The sequence below is a fragment of the Myxocyprinus asiaticus genome, chromosome 48, assembly GCF_019703515.2.
Source record: "Myxocyprinus asiaticus isolate MX2 ecotype Aquarium Trade chromosome 48, UBuf_Myxa_2, whole genome shotgun sequence".
Lineage (NCBI taxonomy): Eukaryota > Metazoa > Chordata > Actinopteri > Cypriniformes > Catostomidae > Myxocyprinus > Myxocyprinus asiaticus.
In genome coordinates this window covers 17,738,118-17,764,127 of record NC_059391.1, presented here as the reverse complement: position 1 = coordinate 17,764,127, position 26,010 = coordinate 17,738,118, and the positions used below count along the sequence as shown (strand labels likewise).

The 26,010-nt window shown below is 38.4% G+C and overlaps 2 protein-coding genes across 7 annotated transcripts in view; both read left to right on the top strand.

Annotated features, from left to right (window-relative positions):
* The window catches only part of LOC127437815 (lysine-specific demethylase 7B-like), a 55,752-nt gene extending 45,245 nt beyond the window's left edge, over positions 1-10,507 (top strand). For all 5 annotated transcript variants that reach the window (XM_051693010.1, XM_051693005.1, XM_051693009.1 and 2 more), the window contains 12 exons: positions 1,708-1,814; positions 1,926-2,017; positions 2,498-2,584; positions 3,020-3,256; positions 3,356-3,480; positions 5,308-5,504; positions 5,778-5,884; positions 5,968-6,140; positions 6,317-6,465; positions 6,646-6,713; positions 7,097-7,361; positions 7,452-10,507. In XM_051693010.1, the coding sequence (XP_051548970.1) occupies positions 1,708-1,814; positions 1,926-2,017; positions 2,498-2,584; positions 3,020-3,256; positions 3,356-3,480; positions 5,308-5,504; positions 5,778-5,884; positions 5,968-6,140; positions 6,317-6,465; positions 6,646-6,713; positions 7,097-7,361; positions 7,452-7,540 (1,696 nt within the window). In that variant the 3' untranslated portion in view covers positions 7,541-10,507. The remainder of the gene's footprint in view (positions 1-1,707; positions 1,815-1,925; positions 2,018-2,497; positions 2,585-3,019; positions 3,257-3,355; positions 3,481-5,307; positions 5,505-5,777; positions 5,885-5,967; positions 6,141-6,316; positions 6,466-6,645; positions 6,714-7,096; positions 7,362-7,451) is intronic.
* A 750-nt stretch (positions 10,508-11,257) lies between these two features.
* LOC127437398 (CCR4-NOT transcription complex subunit 1) overlaps positions 11,258-26,010 on the top strand; it is a 46,570-nt gene continuing 31,817 nt past the window's right edge. Inside the window, exons 1-13 of one of the 2 annotated variants that reach the window (XM_051692239.1) lie at positions 11,258-11,394; positions 14,470-14,776; positions 15,184-15,291; positions 15,398-15,496; positions 17,256-17,324; positions 17,408-17,462; positions 17,566-17,769; positions 18,397-18,565; positions 19,532-19,658; positions 24,452-24,565; positions 24,665-24,835; positions 24,996-25,123; positions 25,543-25,783. In XM_051692239.1, coding sequence (XP_051548199.1) covers positions 14,675-14,776; positions 15,184-15,291; positions 15,398-15,496; positions 17,256-17,324; positions 17,408-17,462; positions 17,566-17,769; positions 18,397-18,565; positions 19,532-19,658; positions 24,452-24,565; positions 24,665-24,835; positions 24,996-25,123; positions 25,543-25,783 — 1,587 coding nt within the window. In that variant the 5' untranslated portion in view covers positions 11,258-11,394; positions 14,470-14,674. Of the gene's footprint in view, positions 11,395-12,805; positions 13,071-14,469; positions 14,777-15,183; positions 15,292-15,397; positions 15,497-17,255; positions 17,325-17,407; positions 17,463-17,565; positions 17,770-18,396; positions 18,566-19,531; positions 19,659-24,451; positions 24,566-24,664; positions 24,836-24,995; positions 25,124-25,542; positions 25,784-26,010 lie in introns of those variants that run through there. The other variant, XM_051692240.1, reaches the window with a different exon arrangement.

Below are 26,010 nucleotides of genomic sequence, written 5' to 3'. Positions count from 1 at the left end.
AAGCCAAAATAATAATTGTTGTACCAGGATGTGATTTTAAACTAATGGCTATTGGCTATTTCAAAGTAGAAAATACATTTCATAGGGTCTTTAAGAAAGGTTATTTAAGGGGGGGTTTTTTGTTTGTTTTTTTACAGCACCTTAGGTTCAATTAGCTATCTATAGCCAACCCACGAAACCTAGACATTGAAAATGGTCCTATCAAGAAAAATGTTTAGCTGTCAAGGGTTGTAGGGTTCTTAGAGGATTACAAACTGTCCACCTTTTTCCTGAAGGTGGAAGTGTTCCACTATTCGACTGTTTTCAATATCCAGTCTCCAGTGTTTTCACTCACATCTATGTATATTCTTAGCAGGTAATGTAGTGTTTTAGGTATTACATTTGTTTTTTGTTTTTTTTTTGTTTTTTGTTTTTTTATCCCCTTTTCTCCCAATTTGGAATGGCCAATCCCACTACTTAGGAGGACCTCGTGGTGGCGCGGTTACTCACCTCAATCCGGGTGGCGGAGGACAAGTCCTAGTTGCCTCCACTTCTGAGACCGTCAGTCCACGCATCTTATCACGTGGCTCACTGTGCATGACACCGCGGAGACTCCGCATGTGGAGGCTCATGCTACTCTCCGTGATCCACGCACAACTTACCACGCACCCCATTGAGGGCGAGAACCATTAATCGCGACCACGAGGAGGTTACCCCATGTGACTCTACCCTCCCAAGCAACCGGACCAATTTGGTTGCTCAGGAGACCTGGCTGGAGTCACTCAGCACACCCTGGATTCGAACTGGTGTCTCCAGGGGTGGTAGTCAGCATCTTTACTTGCTGAGCTACCCAGCCCCCCCCCCCCCCAGGTATTACATTTGTTAAAATTGGCAAAATAAAACATATGGCTACATAGTGCTGATACTTTCTCAGAGTCAAGATGAACATTTTTTTTATTGACAGTGCCTTAACTGACATTATACGACCTGACATGAAGGGATGGTGTGAGGTTAGTTACTGTTGTTATGTTAATACAGTCAACAACAGCACAAGTTGAGCCTGAAATTAATTTTAACTCTAAAAAAAAAAAATGGTTGTTGTTATCCATCTGGATCGCTTGTTTTGGAAGTTTTTGCATTGCGTCTCTAGACCAGAAACAGAAATTTCAAGCCATTTGAGTCATCATGGCGCTGCCAAGTGGTTGCTCAGGAAAACTGTGGATAGATTCTTAAGATCATCATATTGGTTTTTGGGCTTTGAAAAAAGAACTTAAAAGTTCTTTGTGGAACTTAACATTTTTCCCAGGCTATAAAACACTTTTTTTTGGTTCTAAAAGCTAAACTCATCGCAACAAATAGAACAAAATGCAGGTGTCTCGAGACACGTTTTTAAAATAAGAATGAGGTCCTTCCAGCAAGTAGCACTCCAAAATGTATTCCTTTTAGACGCATTTTTAAAAGTTGAAGTTTCTTTTTAACTTGACACCACGCTCCTGCACAAGATATAAACAGCGAGATGCAACTTATTTGTCCAAGATGTCCATCTAGCGCATGTGTTTACATAGAAAAACAATTGAAAAACAGCACAGGCTGACACAGAGATGTGTTTGGTTTAAACCGCCTCTTAGAGTATATTCTTGACTAATGAGAAGCCCATATTATGCAAATGCTGTAATATGACTTTTTACTGTATTGTGAATGAGTGAAACTAATTTGGTCTAATTTTAGGTGCTATGAGATGGAGCGGCGTCTTAAGACTCCAGACCTCTTTAAGTTTCCTTATTTTGAGGCAATTTGCTGGTATGTAGCAAAGAATCTACTAGAGACCCTCAAAGGTACGTCCTATTAAATCACTCAGCATGTCAATACAGGACACTTAAATCACTGGCCTGCTGCGAATATTCCCTGATGTTCTTCTTAATCTGCTGTTTATTGTCTGTTATCAGAATCTCGAGAAGAGAACTACCTGCCTCCAGGTTACCTGATCAAGGGAGTGAAAGCTTTGATTACTGCACTAAGGAACTGGCTAAAGAGAGAGGTAGAGGAACTAGTGTCTTATCACACCAGAAACTCTTACTTAATATTAATGGTGTTTAAGGCAAGCATCATTATTACTACTGCTCATATATAGGGTTAGGGATTTGCCGTAAGAAACTTTGTTGCGTAACTCGTCCTGCGCCATGTGCCAACGGACTTGAATGATATCTCGAATCATGTGGTATGTTGAGGAGATGCTATTACTTTTCAGACTTTTATTAAGCAATTTTTTCAACAGTTTTGCCAGTTGGATGGTGAAATCGATGGGAAAGAAAATCACACTTTGTCCTATATTTAAATCTAGTGTAAAATCACCTGCAATGATCACATTGTGCATTGTAGTCCCCTGATGGAATAATGAGGCCATGGGCATCTCAGAGGGATTGATATCTAGTGTCATTGGTACTGGGAGGGAAACGTGAGGTTTGCTCTCTCTGGCACAAATCCCTTATTGTCTGCCATGTGTGCTCATCTTACCCAGTTCACAGAGCCAGCCAGCGAGGTCCCTGATCATATCAGACCCAACCATCTCATTAAAATGCTCACCAAGGAAATCCACTACCTTGAGGTACGCCAGGCTTCTTGAAACCTACTGAAACTTACCATAAATTCTAACCTGTCACATTTGCACTTTTAAATGAAATAGCCTCTATAAAATGTAAAAACTAATTATTTGCATGTACAGTGTATGGCCTAACTCACACCTCATGAAATCAAAATTGGAGTTTTGTGCAAGCTCTTCCATATGACCCACCCCAACTTCCTGTTTCAATAGAAAAATTTGGCAACACAGAAAATAAAATTGCGTTTGTCAAACCATTTATTGGGTCTTAAAAACATTAAGTAATGCAGTTTTTAGGATAGATTATATGTTTTTTTTGCTTAAACATTGACTCTTTATACATATATAAAATTTTGTGTATAATTTGTTTTACTTTTGTAGGTAGTACATTAGAATGTGAAGTTATTTTATTTGAACTTACAATGCTGTTTCCAAAACTAGGAGTATAAGAATGGGAATTGCGGAAGCAAGCAATTGAAATCTCAGGAAAGCTTAGCATGCCCATCCACGAGGTCATCGCACGAGAGAGGATCTCATGCACGGAGGAATGCTAGACGTCTTCGTGACCACCACCATCACCACCACTGTAATGGCCCCAAAGTCCTCTCCAACCTAGACATCTTCGAGCAGCACACACAAGAAGTCTTAAAACGACTGGAGACAGGTCCTTATGAGGAGGTAAATGGGAACAGACACAAAAGTATTGATAATGTAAACATAACAATTAATGACCAGGGAAATGTATTGGGATTATTATAACAATCATTCTTCTTTCAGGATGCGTCCTTTAACGTGAAGGTCAACGGAAAGTTCAACAAGGTTTCTACGGCATCAGCTGCAATGGTGGAGCGGAGCTTGGGCAGTGACCTGCGTCTGATGCTGTGCAATGGACGTATTATCAGGTAAACCAGATTAACTGCAAAATCAATGTACATGTACATTTTAAATCTAGTGGATGATTTATCACATTGCCAAAATACTTACCTAGCGTTAATGCAGTGTTTATTTAATTACTGACAAATACGTTTCTTGATGAACATTTTTATTTTTTATTTTAGAGCTGTCAAAATCAATTCATTCATTTTTCTTAATCGCGATTCATGCATTTACCAATTTTGGCACTAGATTCTGACTTTTTTCTGAGCTCTGTGTGATTTCTAAACACTGGTTGGAGTAGGGCGGAACCTTTTAAATGCAATTTGTTGTACAAAACAAGTCCAGATGGGACTTCTGACAGAAATCAAGTACTTTGCAGCCTCTGTAAGGCTCAATTTAATGACCACAGAAGCATGCCAAGTCTTACGCATAATGAGACGTTGTCGGCAAGCGCTTTGCATTTGGAGTTCAAAGTGACGCTTGATACTGGCGTTGACGCCCTGGCGCGAATCGTGAATGCAGCTTCGCTGTTGTGAAGCGAATAGCCACGGTCTGCCAGACGATTAATATTATGGAGGATGAGAGTTTAAGAGATTTAATGCGATGAATTGCAACCAATGGGGGGACTAGTTCTTTCAGTTAGTTAACCTCCCACTTAGACTTTGGGAAACGTTTCTTGAATTGGTGCTATTTTAATGCATTTCTATCTTCATACTTCATACTTGTTTGGAAAATGTTAATAAAGCATTAATGTGGGGGCCTGGGTAGCTCAGCGAGTAAAGATGCTGACTACCACACCTGGAGTTGCAAGTTAAATCCAGAGCGTGCTGAGTGACTCCAGTCAGGCTTCCTAAGCAACCAATTGGCTCTGCTGCTAGGGTGGGTAGAGTCACATTGGGTTAACCTCCTCGTGGTCGCCATAATATGGTTCTCGCTCTCTGTGGAGCGCGTGGTGGGTTGTGCGTGGACGCCGCAGAGAATAGCGTGAAGCCTCCACACGTGCTATGTCTCCACGGTAACGTGCTCAACAAGCCACGTGATAAGATACGCAGATTGACTGTCTCAGACGTGGAGGCAACTGAGATTCGTCCTCTGCCACCCGGATTGAGGTGAGTCACTACGCCAACACGAGGACCTAAAGCGCACTGGGAATTAGGCATGCCAAATTGGGGAGAAAAAATCCACCCAAAAATTTTTTTTTTTAATAAAGCATTAATGTTTGGCCTACATATTATTTTTTTTCTTTCCTAAGATGGAAATAAATGCAGTTTGACAGAAAAAGTAGTATGTAGAGTCACATGTCAGCACTTTAAAATCTGTGATTAATCGCGATTAACTATGAAAATGGTGCGATTAATCATGATTAAAATTTGTAATCGACTGACAGCACTAGTTTTATTTTCTCACGGATGACAAAAAAGGCACACTGTGACTAGAAACAACTGATTTAACTAAATACTGTTCACAATTTAAATTTGAAATTTACTAAAAAAGATTAAGATAAAATGTAAGACCTTTTTTTATAAAAGATAAAAAGATAGATGTTTTTTTTTTTAAAGAAAAATAGAAAATTATATGCTGTTTTAGTCGGCGTAAACTTGACTAAAATTAATGAATATGGCATGACGAAACATTGACTAAATTTGTCAAAAGACAAAAATTTTGACAAAAATAACTAATGTATACTGCCTTGCTGTAGAGTTTGTGTTAAAACTAGAAAGATTTTGGGAGGTATTTTTTCATCTTTAGTGACTTTAGATTTCTTTGTTTTTATTTATTATTTATTTCATTTTGGTAATTTGGTTTGGGTTACATGTTCAGTTCCCCTTTCTTTCCTCTGGTTGCCCATGCAGAGATGACAGGCAGCATCTTGGAGAAAAGCAAGTGAAGATAAATGAAAAAGAGGGTTCCAGAGATCCGAAGAGGGATTCACTCAAGATTAAGATTGTAGCAAACGAGGAAGAACAGGAAATGGATATTCACATGAAAGAGGAGGCACAAGATAAGCACAGTCATGTCGCCAGAGAAGTGAAGCCTCTGTTCTTCACAGGTACCCTCAAAAGTCTCAATTTCTAAATTTTTCAATCATCAAAAAGTTGTTTTTTTGGAAATTAGCTGTTACTAGAGTTCATTTGTTATCTCTGTTTTGTTTGTTTTTTTCCATATGGAATCATGATGATTTTACACAATTTTACTAGAGATATACCAATATATCGGCTAAGCTGATCAATCGACGACTATTTTTGTCATTTTGGAAGTATTCGCATTACCAACAGCTTTGTTAACAAACAATGCACATTTTGCTTTTTTAAATACTTTTTAGTGATAGATCTTCATAAAAGAGATCGTTCAGATCTCAGGAACAGAGAATCAGAACATTCAGAGGTCTCCTCAGACTCTGAATCAGAGGAAGAGAAGTACACTACACGGGTATGTGAAGATTTCACTTAATGCATAGTAAAATCTTTGAGTTTGAATTTAGGGTTCAATGTTCAATCTTCTCATCTATGCAGAAAAAAAACTGCTCGGAGGAGGAATCTGAAAGCTCCTCAGAGGAAGAGGAGGATGAAAGTTTGAGCAGGCGAAGCGGAAACGACCGAAATGAGACCAAATGTAGCTCCAGCTACATGACAGACATGCATCACTCCAGACAAAGATTTGATGGTTTTGAGAAGTGTCATAAAATGTAAGGCAGCAGATTGAGTTGTGTTATAATTCCATTTCATTATTGTATTGATGGACACAAATGTGTCGATTCATTGTTAGTGACCGTTTTTATTTCAAATGACTTGCAAAACATGTCATTTTATAAACATACATATAATTGACATCTGGTAAATTTCTGTTCGATCACATATCCAGTGAATCCGCTACCTCACCAAGCACAGAAGAGGATGCCATCCAGGGGATGCTTTCTATGGCAGGGCTGTTGTATTCCCACCAATCAGAGGATCCCACCAGTTCACAGGAATCCTGGTGGTCCAGAACCAACCATCCCTCCCCAGACTACAGTAAGAGTTCATGTTATGCAGAGAGAATGAGTAACTAGTGATACAGAACCAAAACTCTTCCATATGCATCATATTTACTGGTGGAAAAACTTCAATTCCTCATAATGAAGGAGAGAGGCCATTGCTTTCTTTGAGATCACTGTCCTCAGACTCATCGTTTCCCTTATTTCCCCTTCTCAGAAAGAAAGGAGGTTGTATCAGGAGAGGAGAACCAGGATTCAGACAGCAGCTCTTCCATGAGCAATCAGGTAAACCACTTGATGAAGGTGACATCCAAACTAGAGTTTCATGTATCCACTAAACACAGGAAACGTCTCTTGGAACAATCTGGAGTTAGGTGTCATGCTCAATTCCATTGTGGTGACAGGACTGGAGTGAAAGATTAATTAGTTCCAGCTCACAAATTTAGGGTTCACTCCCATCTAGATTCAAGCCTGCTACCTTTCTCATATCTGTGTGGCTCTTAAAAGGAACTTTCTTATGCGGAACACAAAGGTTGGCGGTTGATAGTGATTCACTTTAAAGCATAAAAAAGATCACACAAGTAACATAAAATTGGGATTCAGCCAGTGTTTCATACTTTACATCTTTTTAGTTTTTACTAACATTCATGTTTTCCTCTTTTCCCCAGGAGTTCAGGGAGCATAAGCATTCAGAAGGAGGTTGTCATGCCAAACTCAAGCATAGGATCCAGGAACACATGAACTTCATGGACAGTCAGGGCAGTGGCAGCAACAGCAGCAGTGAAGCTTGGAGCAGTCGCACACACTCCCCAACCAATGGAGACAGCCCTACAATGAGCTACCAATACTGTGAGACATCTCTATCGCCACCCCTACATCCCTCCAAGAGGCCTGCTTCAAATCCCCCACCAATCAGCAATCAGGCCACCAAAGGTAAAGTTTGTCGATTTAATGTCCGTTTCTTAACATATATTAGGAACAAGTATTTTAGTTCATTTTTTGGTTGTTTATCTTTGTTTTCAGGGAAACGTCCTAAGAAAGGCATGGCTACAGCTAAGCAGCGATTGGGCAAGATTCTCAAACTGAGCAGACACAAACCCTTCTTTGTATAGAGCTAATGATGGCAGCAGCCCCTACGGACGATTTGGGATGCCGAGCGTGTGTGCAAGTGTTTGTGCACCTGTGTGAGTGCATTCACACAAACACTCACGGAGAGCGTGTTTTTATGGCGACCGGATATAAAGTGTGCATGGTTCTACACACTGGGTCAAAGGCATGGAATTGGATACCATTCAACCTTTAAAGCGTGGTTCTTCACTGCTAAATTGATTTGACAAACTCCAGAAAGGCATAAAAAGCACTTCATCTACATGGAAATGGATACCTATAGGCCTAAGTCGATTGAAAGGAAATAAGACAACAAGGAAATAAAACAGCATTTTTTTTTTTAGAATATCTGTTTTTAGATATGGTGTCCAAAATCTAATTTGCTCTACAAAAGCTAAGATTAGCATGATGCTAGTCTCCTTCCCACTTTTTTTTTTTCTCAGGAGTCCATGTGACTTCTAGGATATTGCATTGAAATCTCCATGACTTGTATATAAGGCGGAAATTGAGCGATTAAATTATTTCATAAAGGTGCTTGACATTTTTGTCTTCTCATTCTGTGACTGCATCTGACTTTTTCTTAACAAATTAATTTAAAAAAGGGCAGCGTTCCTTGATACACTTTCTCAAAAGATGAAAATCATCATAGGATGACGACTGCTTGACTGCTTCAATCAGTGGGCTGAGTTCTCACATTTTGGGAGAAATTAAAATGGGGGAAAAAAATATATTTTTGTGAGCGTTTGTATTCATCTTGCATTGATACATTTTACATTGCGTGCCAACTGCTAAGGAGCTCTGGGTATAGTTATTTGCTCCTCTATTGCCACCTCGTGGGCATCAGAAGACAGACTCTTAAATGGAACTATGTACCAGCAGGCATTTTCCCTTAATTTATTCCAGTTTTTATGTTGTTGCTCTTTTTTTTTTTTTTTTTATACATACTGCTACAAAATTATGTATTTATTACTTATGAAAGAGACCAATTACTTCATTTCATTTGAGCATTGTAAGAAGGTGTATGCTTACTTGGTGTTGTACAGTGCATTCACACTGTTTTGGGAAAAGAACCTGTTTAGATATTTGGTGCAAATCATTTTTCAAATTATCAACCATATCTGTATCTTGCATTGTGGGTGAGAACAAAATGAATCTGTTGAACCTTGGTATGCGAGCAGTGTATTTTGTAATAAGAAGATTCAAAATGCCTGCCCATGTTTCCATTTGTGTTCTGTTAAAACCAATTTAATTTTACCTCAGGGTGTCTTGTTCATAGTATTTGGGGGGTAAATGGTGAATCTGGCCTTTGGAAACTAGTTTTGTTTGAACTGACCTTGTCTCTTGTTACTTTCTAAATATCTTGTTTCGTCAACATTGTAAATCATCAACAGTATAAAGTTTTGCTGTCTCATCAAACTGAAGCACTGAAACACTGTCTGAACTGGTGCTGTGTATAGTAAGAGGAAACAAATTGAGATGGCCACAGTGTGTGGAGATTTGTACCTTTTTTACGTTTAAATGTATTTGGCTACTCATCTTTTTTTACAAAGAATTTAAGAGTATTTATTTTTGTAAGATAAATCTTAATCAACAGAATTTTTGCAATTAATTGTACCAACAATGTGTATGAGTCACTATTGAAAGAGGGCATCAGCCTCACATTTTGTTAGATATACAGTGTGTGTGTGTGTGTGTGTGTGGGTTTTTTTTTTTTTTTTTTTTTTTTTTTGAGGTAGTTTACTCTGGTTTTGCTTCATGTGAAAGACCTCAGGTAATTAAGTTAGAGTTCAAAGTTTTGGCTTCACTTTGATGAATGCCAAATATTGTAATCTCAAAGGTCAGGTATTTTCGGTTAAATTAGCTGTTTTATCTAATCTGATATACCTGTATTTCGTGTAAAATTTCAGTATAAGTCTGGTTACCTGTGGTAAATATCCCTATGAAAACGAAATCTTTTTTTTTTTTTTTTGGTCTTCCTTTTTGTTAAATGTTCTCATTAAAACATTTAAACAACTTCAGCTTGCATGTCCTACAAAAATGTTCAGGCAATAATAACGCACATTCCACTGGCTTCCAGGACTTTTCATGATGGTTTTCATTCACTTTGCCACTAAAATGACTTGAGTTACAGGAATAGCAGCTCAGGGCTTTTTCTGATTAACAGCTTTGATACTGATTATTAAGGGCTTCGAATGAACGGCTTCAATCAGTCCAAAGGTGGACACATTGAGCCAGCAAATGAAATCACAAAGTTGTTGTGAAATACCTTTGAGTATTCTAATGAACTTTTTGAATGAATTTGGGGTATTTTTAACATGCTGTTACTGTATGGCATCAGCCAAGGTATTCTTAGATTAAATATTTCAAACAAAGACACTCAAGCAGCATTAGTTTTAAAAACTATGAGGCCATTGATGTAGCACCTGTTGTTTTCTCTTAACAACTGATCCTAATTTGTTATGGTGCTATATGACTGACCAGGATTTGGGCTAAAGTGCATATGTCTTGCAGTTGGAACGTTGTTGCTCATACCTTTGAGGGCGAGATGTTTGAGGGAATGGAGCTTTTTGTTTCTCTCACTAAAGAAAAACCATGCTAACCATGTCCTGCATAGCTATGTTACACTACACTGTTTTTATTGTTACTCTTTCCTATCTCTAACACAATAAAATATCTAAATATGCTTAATCAAAATTGAAAACATTGCTGGCCTGCAGGCAGGGTTTGTACCATGCAGTGCTTGTACAGTATTTATTTGGCATTCTCGGTTGTGTTTTCTGTTTTCTGGTCTTGCAACAATCGAGTGTCTTTGTTTAAAGTGTGTCCTTTATCATTTTCAGTGCCCTAAACTGTTGACTTTTATATGGTCGTATAATTTTGTTTAATATTTTGTGACACTGTAATCCACATAGCTCTTTGAATTAGGATTTTCAGTTGTACAATGTGGCCTGTAAATATTAAAAAGTTCTACAAGTGAATATGATGTTTCTCAGTGTTATTCTAAGAGATATTTAAGAGAATTGGCATGTTGCTAACTAGCTGCAAGACTTTATCCAGGAAATTACATCGTAAGAATAATTATTTCATTAAATGGACCTGGAAACTGGCCATGTGAGAATTGATTAGATTAAATCTTGGAAAAAGTAACTTTCAAATTTATTCTTGTATTATTTTATTAATACTTTTTCCATCAAGCCTGCATTGCATAAGTAAAATGTGATGTACATCAAATAACAAAATTGCAAATGTCAATAGTAATCGATCACAATTTGGAAACCTGGTGACTTAAGAAATGAATCAGTAGTTTCATAATGGCAATTAGAATCAGAATTGGACCTGTTTGTTTTAGAGGATTGAGGATTAGTTTGTTTTGCTTTTGAGTTTATTTTAATATTCAAAATGCAAAACAGATTATTTCGATTTACATATATATATATATATATATATATATATATATATATATATATATATATATTACCAATAATAAATGGATGATTCATAAAATAAATAATTTTAAAAAAATCACATTTCATATATAAATAATTCTGATTTCAAATAACTAAGAACCAATGTCGTAATTGGCAATCCTCTGGCACCATAACAGGTGTGCAAAACTTCGTCACTTCACATCGTTTGTGCGCATGAGCGTCAGCGTGCATCATATGTTGCGTAGTCGCGAGCTCGTGCATGAGTTCAATAAGCGCGCAGTGGGTGCGCGCGCGCATGCAGTGACAGTCGCCATTTTATTTAGAAAAATCCAAACCTAACCAAGGGAGAAAGCGACCTTTTTATCCATCAAGAACAGAACGAAGAAATACGACGAAAATGATCATCCGCACGTAATTTTTCCAGAATCGAGGTAACGCGTGCGCTCGCTGCGATCTGGTTTTCCGGGTAGTCTCATAAATCGCTACAGTTATTAACTGTTTATCATATGTTGTGTACTCGGCTAATCTAACGTTAGCTGGTTAGCGTGTAACAGCTTGCCTTGCTGGTTTTAACGGCCAAAAAAGTCACAGTCGCTGCCTTAACTCAATTGGCTCAGTACATATCGGAAGAAATCCTCCCACTTGTCCACTGCCGTTCGGTTGATGGGATCATTGGTGTGAATTTTTGAAAATGATCTGATTGTGATTCAGGCTCGTGGGGTGAGTGCTAAAGCTACATGGTCACTGGAATGATTTAGACACCGAGTTTGTTGCCTTGCTCGGTGAGATAGTTTCCTCAGCAATATACAAGTTTAGCGAGGCCCTGACAACGAACAGTGTTGCTAGGTGCAATCTGACGGCTACTCTGAGTCACTAACATCAATTCACATATTGTATTTGTTGCGCTAATATCACAGTAAATAATCCGATTTGCCATGTCGTTGCATACGAGCTTAATGTTTAATGTAAAGTTTAATGTTTGGATGCCAGATATTAGCCATATCCTTTTACAGAAGGATATGATGTGGAAGTGTTTACCTGAAACGTCTCGGTGTTTCACTAGTACGATAACTTGCACGGGGAGATCGTCATAGTGGGGGGAAACTCGGCCCTTGTTTGTTGTGCATTTTACAGCTTTTATCTCTAAACAAACTGAGCTAAAACCTCGTGTTACTGTCAGCTAGATGCTCCAGTTGGGCATGTTGCACACAGGCAAGCAAACATGCTAGTGCTCAGTCACCGTTCTAAACAATGAGGTTTTGGCTGTTAGCTTAGCCTAGCTCTTAGCCAGCTTCAGATTAGCATGTTTGATGTTGAAACTGTCTTGATTTGCCGATTAAAAGTCTACCAGAGGCTCTTTTCGAGATAACACGGTAGATCGAGCGATGAAAGCTAGCTGATTATGTGAAATTTTATAGATGTATTCATAAATTACAAGCAGCATGGAAGGGTGGATGAGTTAGTGCTTGGAAAACTAGCATGCTAATAGTGTTGTTCAAAGCCAAGTTATGAGTGTTTGAAGGTTTAAAGTTAAATTCTAAGTCATTGGGAACTATTTTGTGGAAGTCGTTATTTATTATGCAGGTCAGTTGTTAGTTAACGTATTTTGCGCATTGGCTAGTCATACGTGTAGTTTTGGGGGGGTAAACATATGGAGCTAAAACTTTAATTTGCTTTTATAACCGCCGTTAATCATTTAAGTCCTTTATTGACTGTCGTCACTTTAAGCTTTTTAGATTGCGTGAAGTTATATTGAACGCGACTGTATGTTGTGTAAACAAGTCTTTTGCTCTTTATCAATTGAAGTGTCTAAACGGCATTTTTTTTTTTTTAATGTCACAGTTTCATTTGACTTCATTCATGGATTTACGTTGTTGAAGCTAAGGACGGCTTTACTGTCGCAGGAAGCGCACCTACTAAAGTTTTATTTAGCAACACTGTAAGAAAGACCCTTCAGTTTTACTCAAGGCCCGTGAGAGTCTGAGGAGTAAATATTACTTCCGGTTATGCAGCTGCACAGTTCAGTTCCCTTCAGTTCGTTATTAAGAAAATCCTGACAGAAAAGACTGGAAATTGAAACCGAAGCCCTGAACCCACACAAGCTTAAGTATTCAAATTTCCACAGTTTACTGTTAAACTTTAAGGGTTGTTTTTTCAGCATACTGAAAAGAGGGTTAGGGGAACATTTGGTTTACTGAGGTGTTACTTCATTTTCTTTTTTTTCCACCCCAATTTTATTTATTTTTATTTTTTTTGAAGGTGCACTCAGTAATTTTGTCCTCAGAGATTTACATAAAGAAATGAATTGTACATTTGCTGTGTTTAATACCATGTACGCTCATAACATGAACATTTATTAGTAAATTAAAGCCTAATAAAAGCTGTTTTATGTTACATGTTGCAGAGTCGACTCATGTTGACAAACCTAATACTACTCACTTTCTCAGTAACCAGTTAACAGGATAAATTCAACTTGGTTGCTTGCGAATAGTGCATTTTTGCTATGGACCATTTTCACACTCCCAGGTTTCGGAAAGCGGAATTAAACGATTGCAGGGTAAACTTCAATAGTGGGGAATGGGAGACCATGGCAAATATAATTTTTGCTTACTCATTTTCTCCAGCATCAATAGAATAATGCCACTATCTCTTACCAAAAATCTACAGTACTTGCAGACTTGCCACTATCATTTTCACATGCAAATGAGCTTGTGAATAGCCACAAATGTTTGCCAGAATTTTGCAGCTCTACACCTGGGGCCGGTTGCACCAGCTATATGTAATTTACAACTTAGCCTAGTTGTGGCGTAAATGGGCACTAAGTCACAATTTACGCACTACTAAATATGAGCGTTGCACCATTAAACTTCGGTAGAACGTAACCCTACGTATAAACTAAATATTTACGGAAGCCTCCGACGAGGAGTAACGGTTGGAATAAAAAAAGCAGACTGATGTCATAAAATATAATTGAGCTCATGATCTGTGTGACAGGCATCAATCCTTTCAACATTCATTTATGAGAGAGAAACTTTTATGCTGCTCTTCAGCATGAAACCGATCTAATGTTGCAGTTTTCAGGGTGCGTCGCCCAGTGTCAAGTTTCAACACATTCAAAATATATATAGGATATTAAAATGAATAAATGTCTATTTTTACAGCCTGTTGTATTAGTATTGATTTGTCACCCCTTTTTTATTTTAGATAGTTACATTTATCAAATCTACTTTTATTATGTATCGTGTTTGAATGGGGATTTAATTTATTACAGCTGACAGTTACATGAGCATGAACATCAACCGTAACGATCAAAATGAAATTCACAGTTGTGGTCAATCACAACTTCCGTATTGACCAGCACAACATAAACCAAAAAATACTAAGTGCACCTTTCACTTGTGTTGGAAGCATTAGTTTTATTCAGAAACATTCAGAAGATTTATTGTGCAGCCTTGCTGCCTAATGTGCGCTTGCAAATAACTTGAAATCAATGCTTGTTTTTCCAGATGTCACCCACTGAATTGAACTGAAGGACGTTACTCTGAATCAGCATCCACCCAGAGACTCGGCCTGTTGGACATCGGACACTTTATACACCTTTTGGGGGGGGGAGGGGGCGGCCGACAGAAGTAGCCTATCACTGAAGTGACTAAAGGGGAATAATGGTGATTTTGCGCCGGGCTCGGCCGCCTGCTTCCGCCCCAACCAGCAATGAATCTTGACTCGCTCTCGCTGGCTTTGTCTCAAATCAGTTACCTGGTGGACAATTTAACTAAGAAAAACTACAGAGCCAGCCAGCAGGAAATACAACATGTGAGTCCATTTGTGTTTGGTACTGCAGTTTATCTCTCGTGTTCAGGCCCAGGTGAAATCTGTCGACTTTTTGTGCATTTTCTCTGCAGATTCTGAGGAAAAATCTGCAGAATTCTTTGGAAGGGGTTTAACCATAGGAAAATGTGTTAAATGAGAGTACTATACACTTATTGATGGCTAAAAGCATCATAAAATTAGCCAAAATATTTAATAAACATACATGTGGGCAGTGGGGTACGACTTATGAATGACAGATATCACAATTTCCTGCAGAGTTCTGCATTCACAGATTCCATCTGTGCCTGCTTATGTTTAAATTTTGGAAGTAGTTTGTGTGTTGAAGGGTTCATTTCAGTGGGGAAGACCAGAGCTGTGTACTGACAACCTGATTCATCGCTTTCCCTCAGATTGTGAATCGTCACAGCCCTGAGGCAGACCGGCATCTATTACGCTGTCTCTTTTCCCATGTGGATTTCAGTGGCGATGGTAAAAGCAGTGGCAAAGATTTCCACCAGGTAATATTTAAAGTCTTTTTCTTTTTGGAAATTTGACTCCTTTCAAAACTGGGATTTGTTTTAATGCCTTCATTTTTGTCTCCACTGAATTATGTTTTTGCTGCAGACACAATTTCTGATCCAGGAGTGTGTCTCTCTTATTACAAAACCAAATTTTATTTCAACACTCTGCTACGCCATTGACAATCCCCTGCACTATCAAAAGGTATGCAAATCTTTCTGCCAATGTTGACTTCTTTTTTTATTATTTATTTATTTATTTTTTTGTCTTTTTATTCAGATCTGCAGTTTCTTCGAGGTACCTTTTTGCCATTTGAGGCCGAGGCCGAAACCGATCACGATATTTCAACACTGTGATCGGCTGATACAGATCACTGATATTTCTTTTAAAAGTGCCAATTGCCACACTTTTGCAAGTTAAATGCTGCAGTTATAGCGTGCGTGTTTAAGGCAGTGAAACCGAGAGTGTGCATAATCACTCAAACTATCTCTATCGTTCCACATACCGTCTGTTGCAACTCATGTTAGACTACATTTGTGTTTGCATGTTTTTGTTTAATTTGTTTTTACATCTGTTTGCAGTATTTTTTCCTATCAGTGTCTAACTGTACAGCACAATTACTACTGTAAGGACTCATGAAAATGGGCACCTTAACATTCATACACGTGATTCATACAAGTTTTTAAAACATACCGGCAGATTCATCTGAATTACAGCATTTCTTAAGTGTAAATTTGTTAATGCTTGGAATTGCTAATAACTCGTCCTCCAGTGGCCGCAATCTCATGCTATGAAGGCTGAGCAAATGCTTATTTGTTAAGGTAGCTGTTTGTGTCTGATTTCGTGCATGCAGCAATTAAAAAAAAACTGGCCCTGAATCTAGAAAATCGATTCTTTTACTAATCGTGATTCTTGAGCCAAACGATTTTAAAATCGTCTCCCTGATGAAAAATCTATTTTATTTTTTAATTTTTTTAAATGAAACACGCCTGATTATATTTTGAAGAACAGACAAAAGACGTCTCAGCGATGCACGCGTCTGTTTTGCTTTTTGTTCAGAAATACATTAGCGCTTTGGTGCCAATGCGGGCAGCTCGATCGTGTCTCGCAGAACACGCGCGAATGGTTCTCTTTTTTTTTTTTCTGTCAGTCATCTGGGAGCAGTTTGTAAGAATAGTGTTGTCTATGAGAACACTGCTCAGACTCTCTTAGGATGCATATGCAAATAACATGCAACAACATTGGGACTACAGGTGAATTGTCATGTGTGTCATAATTCAGTAAAGCCCCAGAAACTGTTCTTGAACAAGTTTACTCTTTAGCCTCCATTTGTGTTGCAAAATTATCATTATGATAATAGTAATAGCCTATGGTAATATGTTGTATTTTATATTCTAAAATAACAAAATTAGTTTAAGTTAAAATGATATTTTGTATATATTTCTGTTTTGAATAGAAATTGACAATGCAGCCTTACATGGGTTCCTTATAGTCGCCTAGCTCAGACAACGCACTGAATGGTCGATTGGTAGTTTTGTACATCCCAACCTTTTACCTGCAAATTATGTTACAGAATGAAAACAATTGTAATTTCAGACACAACTGTTCTTCAATAGACATTTCTTTGAGGAAAAATAACAAGTTTTTTTAAAAATCCTTTTATAAAGTTTTTATATCAAAACATCAAACCGCAATACTTGCAGAATCGCAATATCACAATACATATTGAATTGGCTAGGAAATATCATTGTAATATGGAATTGAGAGGTCTGTGGCAATTCCCAGCCCTACTAGGCATGATTACAGTTCACAGATTTAATACGAAAATCGGTGGCCAGTCGATTGGTGCATCCCTAATTAGTACACATTTCTTATGTTGTTCAAACTTAAATTGCATCTGTTGTCTATTTGGTAACCAGCCCTATGTATTTCAATAACTTCAAGCCGTTGGTTTGTCTCACAGAGTTTGAAGCCATCACCTTATTTATTTACTCAACTGAGTAAAGTTCTCAAGCTAAGCAAGGTCCAGGAGGTAGGCATACATTTTTCCTACAAATTGTTTCAAATGTCTGTTCTCGTGAGAATGGCAGTATAACAATTTACTGCTTCCACCAGGTGATTTTTGGCCTTGCTCTGTTGAACTCGAGCAACGCAGACCTTAGGGGGTTTGGTGAGTACTCGCTTCCTGACTTTTGTTTCAGTTTCACTTCTGTACCATTTAAACGTTCTGTGAGGATGTTGGCCCAAATAAAGCCCAGTTTGCTTTTTCACAGCTGCTCAGTTTGTCAAGCAGAAGCTCCCAGACCTCCTCCGATCATACGTTGACTCAGACCTCGGAGGGAATCAGGAAGGTGGCTTCCAAGACATTGCCATAGAGGTTCTGCATCTGCTCCTCTCCCATCTTCTTTTTGGTCAGAAGGGCTCCAGTGGAGTCGGACAAGAGCAGATTGACGCGTTCCTCAAAACACTGTGCAGAGGTCAGTATGAAAATATTGAACATGACAAACTAAATAATGGAAGGTGCCTGCATCCAGTCATTATGTACAAGTCTAACAGACTCTTTGAAAAGTTCTCTGGCATAAATTCAGTTCACATGCTGTGTTCTAGGGAGTCTTTTAGGCTTTGACACTGCAGGGGGAATTATTTTATTTTTATTAATTTTTAGTTTTTTAGATCGACTGTCCAAACTGCAAGTTATAAGTTATATTTGCTCATAAGTTATATTCGTAGTAACAAGACAAACGACCTTGTATAGGTTCACCATGTGTGAGACTTCAGCAATGGATTTTTTTTGCCACTAATTTTCATGAGGGCAATATCCAAATCTGAAGAGCCTATAAAATGGGAAAGGGGGTAGCATATTCTGAAATGACGTGCAATAAAATGTTGCAAGACTTGGCGTAACAACCCATTGCACAACAGATGAGGACAAAAACGCAATAAATTAAACACATTTTAAATGGATTTAAAACCTATGAATGTGGTTTGGATTGAGATTTATAAAAATCAGATTTCATGTGCAAAAAAAAAAACAACCAATTTAGAAAAGAGAAAAAAAATTCTGGCTGTCTGAACAAGGCCTTGTGTTTTTGAATGCTTCCCAGATTTCCCTCAGGAGCGCTGTCCTGTGGTGCTCGCACCACTGCTCTACCCTGACAAACGGGACATTCTCATGGACCGGATCCTACCAGACTCTGGAGAGTTAAATAAGACCATGATGGAGAGTTCCCTTGCTGACTTCATGCAAGAAGTTGGCTATGGCTTTTGTGCAAGGTATTGGACATTTTCAAGTTTTTCAGACTTGATTAACATTGTATTGAAGCTGTTCCTGTAGTGAGGTATTCTAAGGTGGTTTTCATTCTGGGCACATTTGCTACGGCTGGAATCCAAGTGAGATTGATTCCGGTGCCCCCCGCAGTGTTGGACTGATTTCAGACTTTTTCAGGTTCTGTCGAACCCTGGTGGTTTTCCATCATCAGTGAGGGTCACTATATTTGTGCTTCACATGCCATAATTCAGCAGGTTGACTATATCTGACTTTTTTTTTTTTTTTTTTTTTGAGGAGACAGCTGGTTGCGAGCAGTATTTGCAACGGTGCTTATGTTCCCCTGCCACTCATGGTACATGTATGTGTGTTTTTGTGCAACTGATGTCATGCTTAAATCAACAAACTCATGCTCAAATATTTTACTTTCTGAACAATTGTGGACCCAAGTACAGGTTGTTTTCTCACTCATGCAAACTGTGCCACAGGTCCATTGCAACCAAGCTCAGACCACCTTCTACAGGTAGTCTCAGGTTCTGTACCAGCTCATCTTGTCAGAACCCACTATCCATTAAACATATTTAACTGGACTCATACCTCTACACATCTGAGGAACCTGTATTCAGTTGATTCTTTTGAAAAGGTTTTTAATCAAGTGAATCCAAATTTAGTTTTAAGGTTTTTAGGAAATATGAATCTTAAACACCTCATTTAACTATTTTAAATAACTAAACCTGGTTCCCGACATAAATATAGCCATAGAAGCTGGCATTGCGTAAAAAATGAAAGAAACAAACAGGTTCGGTACCATGGTCCGCTCCCTGGTTCGCAAAACATTCATATTAACAATTTTTGTGAATCAGTGTATTTATTTATTTCTTTTTTGGACTGCTAAAACTAAATGGATTTAAGCTGAAAACACTTTTTCTGTCTGTCTAAAAGCCATATTTATTGTTTGTGTACGTTTCCCCCAGTTTTGACGAGTGCAGGAACATAATCCTGCAGTATGGGGTGCGAGAGGTGACAGCCAGCCAGGTGGCCCGTGTGCTGGGTATGATGGCCCGCACTCACTCCGGGCTATCCGATGGCATCCCCCTACAGGTATGTTTTCTCGCTGGGCCGGATTTTGGTTCTGCTGGGCAGGCCAGTGTTTCAGAGTTTTACTTGCCCTTCCAAAATTTTCACTGGCCCCAACACAAAAATGAAAAATAGCTCTTTTTACCATCATGGCTAAAAATAATGTGTCCGAAGCTAAATATTTTTTATATATATTACGTTTAAGACAATTTCCTCCAAAATTGTATCACATTTATAATTTGAAAGATATGATTTATGTAATCTCATATAAGAGCTTTATAGATATAAATTCATAAATACATCATATTAACCTCAGCTGTCCTGCCATTTACATGTGTTTTTAAGCAAAGAGTTCTGTGGAGCAAATGATGGGTTTTTAGATTTAGTCACTGAGTTAAAGATTGGATTTTTGGCTGAATGTAAAACATATCTCTCCCTGAGAGAGGAGACCTTGCTTCTAAATCAGTTGTGATGTGTAATTTACAGTAGGTAGCTATTAGGACTAATCTGTGAATTAAGAATGTTGAAATAAACATAACATTAGACAACCCAAACAAGACCAAAACTGACTGATACACAAAGCACAGAAAGAAAAATACCTGTACATTCCAGAAATGAGAAATGTAAAAGGTGTGTTATGAGTAGGGTGGCCAGACATCCCGTTTTTCCCGGGACAGTCCCATTTTCGAGCACTTTCTAGTGTTTTGAATTTCCCCTCCCTTAAAATTTCTCTATCGCCAGTGCGGCTTTCTCAGTCACGTGAATATTCTAATCAAAGGTAGCCAAGGATATGGCTTGTAAAACCAATAAAATCAAACTGTGTTATTTGAAGTACATGACTGGATTAAACTATCCAATCACAATCCCCTATCAGTAGACGTCCAGTTAGTGAACTGATTGAAGATTCAGTTTGAAAGAGCACACAGATGAAACTGCGGCTGGAAAAATGTCAAGGAAGCGTGAATGTACATTTTAATGAGTATCTTCAAAAAGTGTTTACATTTCTAAAAAAGGAGTCACAAACAGAGTCTAGTAAAGTGAGGTGTGAGATTTGTGGAGCTCGTTTTCCATTGCCCATGGAGGCTGCACCGAAATCGCACAGCATGTTCATACAAAAAAAGCATGTGGATGCTGCTGAAAGTGTGCCACATGAAGTGTTAGCGATTTGTTTTGTGAAGCAAATTTCCAAATCTGACAAGATGCACGCAAGTGAAGGACTTTTTGCTTATCATTCTGTTGTGCACAGCCATAGTTTTTTGTCGGCTGACTGCACTGCAAAATTGATCAAGAAATTGTATGATCCAAAATTATCTTCTGCCCGCACCAAATCTGAAGCTGTCATATGCATCGTACTTGCTTTTGTGCAGCAGGGCTATCAGAAATTACTGCAGCATGGCAATACGCGTTTCCTCTCTCTTGGTCCAGCTCTTGAAAGAATACTACACCTTTTCAATGGTCTGCGTGCATACTTTCAAGAAAAATGGCCAAAGTTTCTAAGAGACATTTTCAGCAATCCTTGCACAAAACTTTGGATTGTGCACTTTTAACCGTGCACTGGAGATAGTAGAGCAAGACCACATATGGAGGAATCATTCATACCCTCTGACATTAAAAAGCAGTTGGATGCCCTGGTTGAAGCTGGTGACATGAGAGTGGATGACTTCTTTTGTGCAGTGAGAATTGTATTCATCATCGGTGGATTACCTCCAAAATTGGAGCCGCTCATTGAAGAACACAGAAAAACTTGAGTGGGCCCTACTGAGAGACATCCCAGTGTGAAAAGACTCGAACACTTCTACTCCAGAATCCCCGCTCTCAGTTTGATTGACAAAACCACGCTTTTTGATGAGTGGGCTTGCGTGAAAAACATTGTCACTCGTCGCATCACTGAGTGGAACATGAACAAGATGTCCATCTCTCAGACATGGCCAGACATTTTTCGTGAGTTGGAGAGCAAGACCATCAACTTCAGAGTCTTGGCCAAGGTTGTGGAGTTTGTTTTATGCCTGCCTGGGACATCTGCATCTGTGGAGCGTGTGTTCTCATTAATGAACACACCAGATAAATCTAGACTCCGTGTAACAGTCATGAAGGCAATGCTTTTCGTACGTCTTAATTTTGGACTGAACTGCTCTGCATTTCACAATAAACTCTTGAAAGACAAGCACACTGAGAAAAATTGCTGCCAGCGAAAAGTACAAGGTGACATCAGTTACAGGTGCGGATGCACCCTCCACTTCGCATTGATCTGCGCCTAGGTAAGGATACGTCAATTTTATTTTTGCTCGGAGGGGGCTGTCCCGTTTCCACAAGCAAGAATCTGGTCACCCTAGTTATGAGGATGATATGAAGTAGACTGTTTTAAATAGTTATCTTCACCCTGCAGCTAAACGGCTCTGAAAATAATAACAGCCATAGTGATTTTGCTTTTCATATCAAACACCATTATCATGTTGAATTAAACATTTCTTTGAAGCATTACCTAATTAAATGTATACTTTTTTGATACTGAGCAGCTCATGATTTCCAGCCATGTTTATAACCAGGGTTCAAAGTTTATAACGTTTCATTCAGCTCTTCATCTCTAAAGGCAAATGAGATAAAAGGCACTTTTACTAATGGATTACTAATTTCAGGGTTTGTACAAGGTGCTTGAAGTACTTGAATTTTGCATTTTTCAAATTTAAGTCCTGGAAAACCCTTAAATAGCCATTTTTACCAAGAGGTGTTTAAAGTTCTTGAATTATAGAAAATCTTAAAATACGTTTAATAAATTAATAAATTAAATGTATTTATTTTTGGAAAAACACGACGACAGACCACTAGACAACTGCTAAACCAGGCAGCGCATAGACGGCGCTGTCACGTGACACCTGTTATTTTTTACAGCGCTGTTCAGAGTGGGCCAATCACAATCTATCGTTACTGGAGGATTTAAAAAATGTTATAGATACTGCTGTGGTGGATTTAAACAGTATGAATCATTGCAACTATCAGTTTTAATTAAAAATTACTCTTCAGAGTGAAAAATGATTTGTTCTGAGATTTGAATGCAGATCAATGGAGGATTCAGTTTTGTGAGCCGTGTTGCGCCCCCTTGGGTAAAGACAGATTTGTGTCTCACAAAATAGGTTATTTCTGACGACATTTGGGTCAATATCAAAATATGTTGACAAACATGTCCCTTTACTTATTTTAGTCATGAAAAGTCTTTCAAATAGCAATCTTTAAAAAAAAAAAAAAAAGGTATCATTCTATAACCTAACCTTTTAATGATATAGACTGGTATACCACTTCTAGACTGGTATACCACATTTAAAGTTATTTATGTATTTATTTTGTACTTATTTTTAATAAAAGCATTAGTGCAAGGCCGAACAAGTATGCAAAACAAAATTATGATTAATTTAAATAATTAAAAAAAATGTTTGTCCCTTGATTTCATGGCATTGGTGTTATCAATGTTTTTTCCTTTAGTTTTTTTTTTATTTAAATACAAAGTTATGGAAAATAATTTAAGGTCAAAGATCAGGGGCTGCTCATATGCATAGTGATTTTTTTTTTTTTTTTTTTTTCTCCAACATCTTAAGTTATTAATTCACATGAATATTTTCACACACATGTTGTACCCCATTGAACCCTCAAAATGTGCTGTTGTAACCCATTTAACCCTCATTAGTGTTAATTTAGTGTTAACTTGCTTCGTTCGTGAAACAAATAATAAAAGAAAGAACAGCCAAGTTGTGCTTTATGAATAAAAATGTCAACATGTTATGAAATGTTTACCATCGGCGTTTATAGGCAAAAAATGAACTGAACAGTAAATTTCAATATTTTATACATTCGAAAGTCAAAATTTGAGAATGAACCATCTGTAATTTGGGTCAGTTCCTCACATAAAATCTGTTGTGGGACTTTAGGAAACATGGAACACAGCACATGAATCATATGGACTACAGTTTACGGACCCAGTTATTCACTTTAGTTGAAAAGCGAAGTATGTTTTAAGGGAGCACACTATTACAATTGCACATCAATTTTGTCATGAATGAACCCAAGAATGGTTACTGTGAGAATGTGTAGTTAAAGATGCACATTGAGATGATGTACTTGTAATAAGTGGTGATTTATAAAAATAAATTAACTGAATGAATAAAATATTTTTATTTAAAGTTAACAATTTTTTTTAATGACATCTTGAGCATAGTCCTTAAACAAATAGAAATGTGTTTAAAGTCCTTGAATTTAAGTTTGAAGCATCTGTACGAACACTAATTTTCACCACCATGTTAAAACGGAAAAAATGTGGAAACTTCGCATAATGTGAACACGGAATGTGCGGGGATACTTGAAATGTTGCGCAAGACATGCAATCCCGCTATGAAATTCCAGCTATTTTCTACACATTGGTAATTGCTGCTGCTAAGACACTTGGAAGCAAGTGAGATCAGTTCTAGGAGAGTGCGCTCCATGTCTGCACACTCTTGTGCGCTCGTACGCCTGTGCTTTGGCACGCCCAGTATATTATGCACTCGCACGTCTTTGTGAGCTAAATATAATCATGCTCACTCCTCTCTGAGAGCTCTGTTAGAAGACTGTTCGCTCCATGTAATTTTTGTGCTCTCTCGCTTATCATCTTGCACTAATGTTATAAATGGATCACTGGCCTGATCGGGCAAGTGACAGCTCTAGCAACTGGCCCGAATCTCTCTCGCACTGGCCCCGGGCCATCGGGCAGTCCTTATTAAACTGGAATGATATGAAGGCTTGATTGATGAATTCAAGCAAATTTGAATGACTGGTTTGTCCATCTGTAGTCCATCACAAATCCAGTGGGCGGTGGGATCTGGAGTGATGGCAAGGACAAGAGTGACGGCTCTCAGGCTCACACCTGGAATGTGGAAGTTCTGATTGATGTGGTCAAAGATGTGGTAAGCTCTGTCACAAGTACATAAACAAGCTTTTGAATTGATTTTGCTTGTGGTGTCTAGCTTTATTTTAAACCTCTGCTGTGGTGTTCTCCTCACCAGAACCCCAATCTGAATTTCAAAGAGGTGACCTATGAGCTGGACCACCCTGGGTTCCTTATCCGGGACACTAAGGGGCTTCAGATGGTGGTTTATGGGATACAGAGGGGTCTGGGGATGGAGGTGTTCCCTGTGGATCTCATTACCAGATCATGGAAGCATGCAGAGGGACAGGTAGAAATAAAATGTGTCTCAGGCATTCCTGCAATTTGATGTCAGTATTTAATTGTACAATTAAATTGAGCCAATAAGAACAAAATAAACAATTGATCCATAACTTTAGTTTTATTGTACAATTTAGTAACCAATTGAATCATGCCTCTGCCTTCTCCAGCTGTCATTCATTCAGCACTCGCTGATGAATCCTGATGTGTTCTGCTTTGCTGACTACCCTTGTCACACTGTCGCCATTGACATCCTGAAGGCCCCTCCTGAGGATGACAACAGAGAGATAGCCACATGGTTAGTATGAGCTTTTTCGAGAAGACAATCAGTACTTTTCAAGGGAAAGTTCACCCAGAAATGAAAATTGAAAATTCATGATTTACTCACACTCATGTCTCTAAATCTGTTTGACTTTATTTCTTCTGTGAAATACGAGGTGAATTCTTCTCAATGTTATATGCCAGATAGAAATACTCCGGTCTGTCAAGCTTGGGAAGAAAAACATAAAACTACTGAAAGTAATCAGTACGACTCATGCACTATATTCAAGTCTTATCAAGCCTTATGATCACTTTGAGTGATAAACAGAATAAAATTAAGTCATTCACTCACAAATCATTAATAAAGCACTGAAATCAAATATTGTGGCCAAGTCTAACATCAAACCTCTTTTAATAGTCCTAATGTTTTAAATATTTTCCCCTTTTGGCCAACAGGAAGAGCCTGGACCTGGTAGAGAGCCTCTTGCGTCTCTCTGAAGTTGGGCATTATGAACAGGTGAAGCAGCTCTTCAGCTTCCCCATCAAGCACTGCCCGGACATGCTGGTGTTGGCACTGCTGCAGATCAGCACCTCATGGCACACCCTGCGCCATGAGCTCATCTCCACCCTCATGCCCATATTCCTGGGCAACCACCCCAACTCCGCCATCATCTTGCACTATGCCTGGCATGGACAGGTGGGTGTAAATGTGAAATCAAATCTTGATCATTTCTTCTTGTGCCTGGTTTTATTGTGCACAATTCATTAGTACATGTTATTTAATAGGGGAATTTTTTTCTCTCAAATGTAATAACTTTTTGTCTGCCTTTTAAACTGTTGTTTTGCTAACGTAACCAAGGCCACATGGGTGGGGAAAGATATTGACCAATAATAGCCTAACGTGCTCCACTTCACTATCCAATG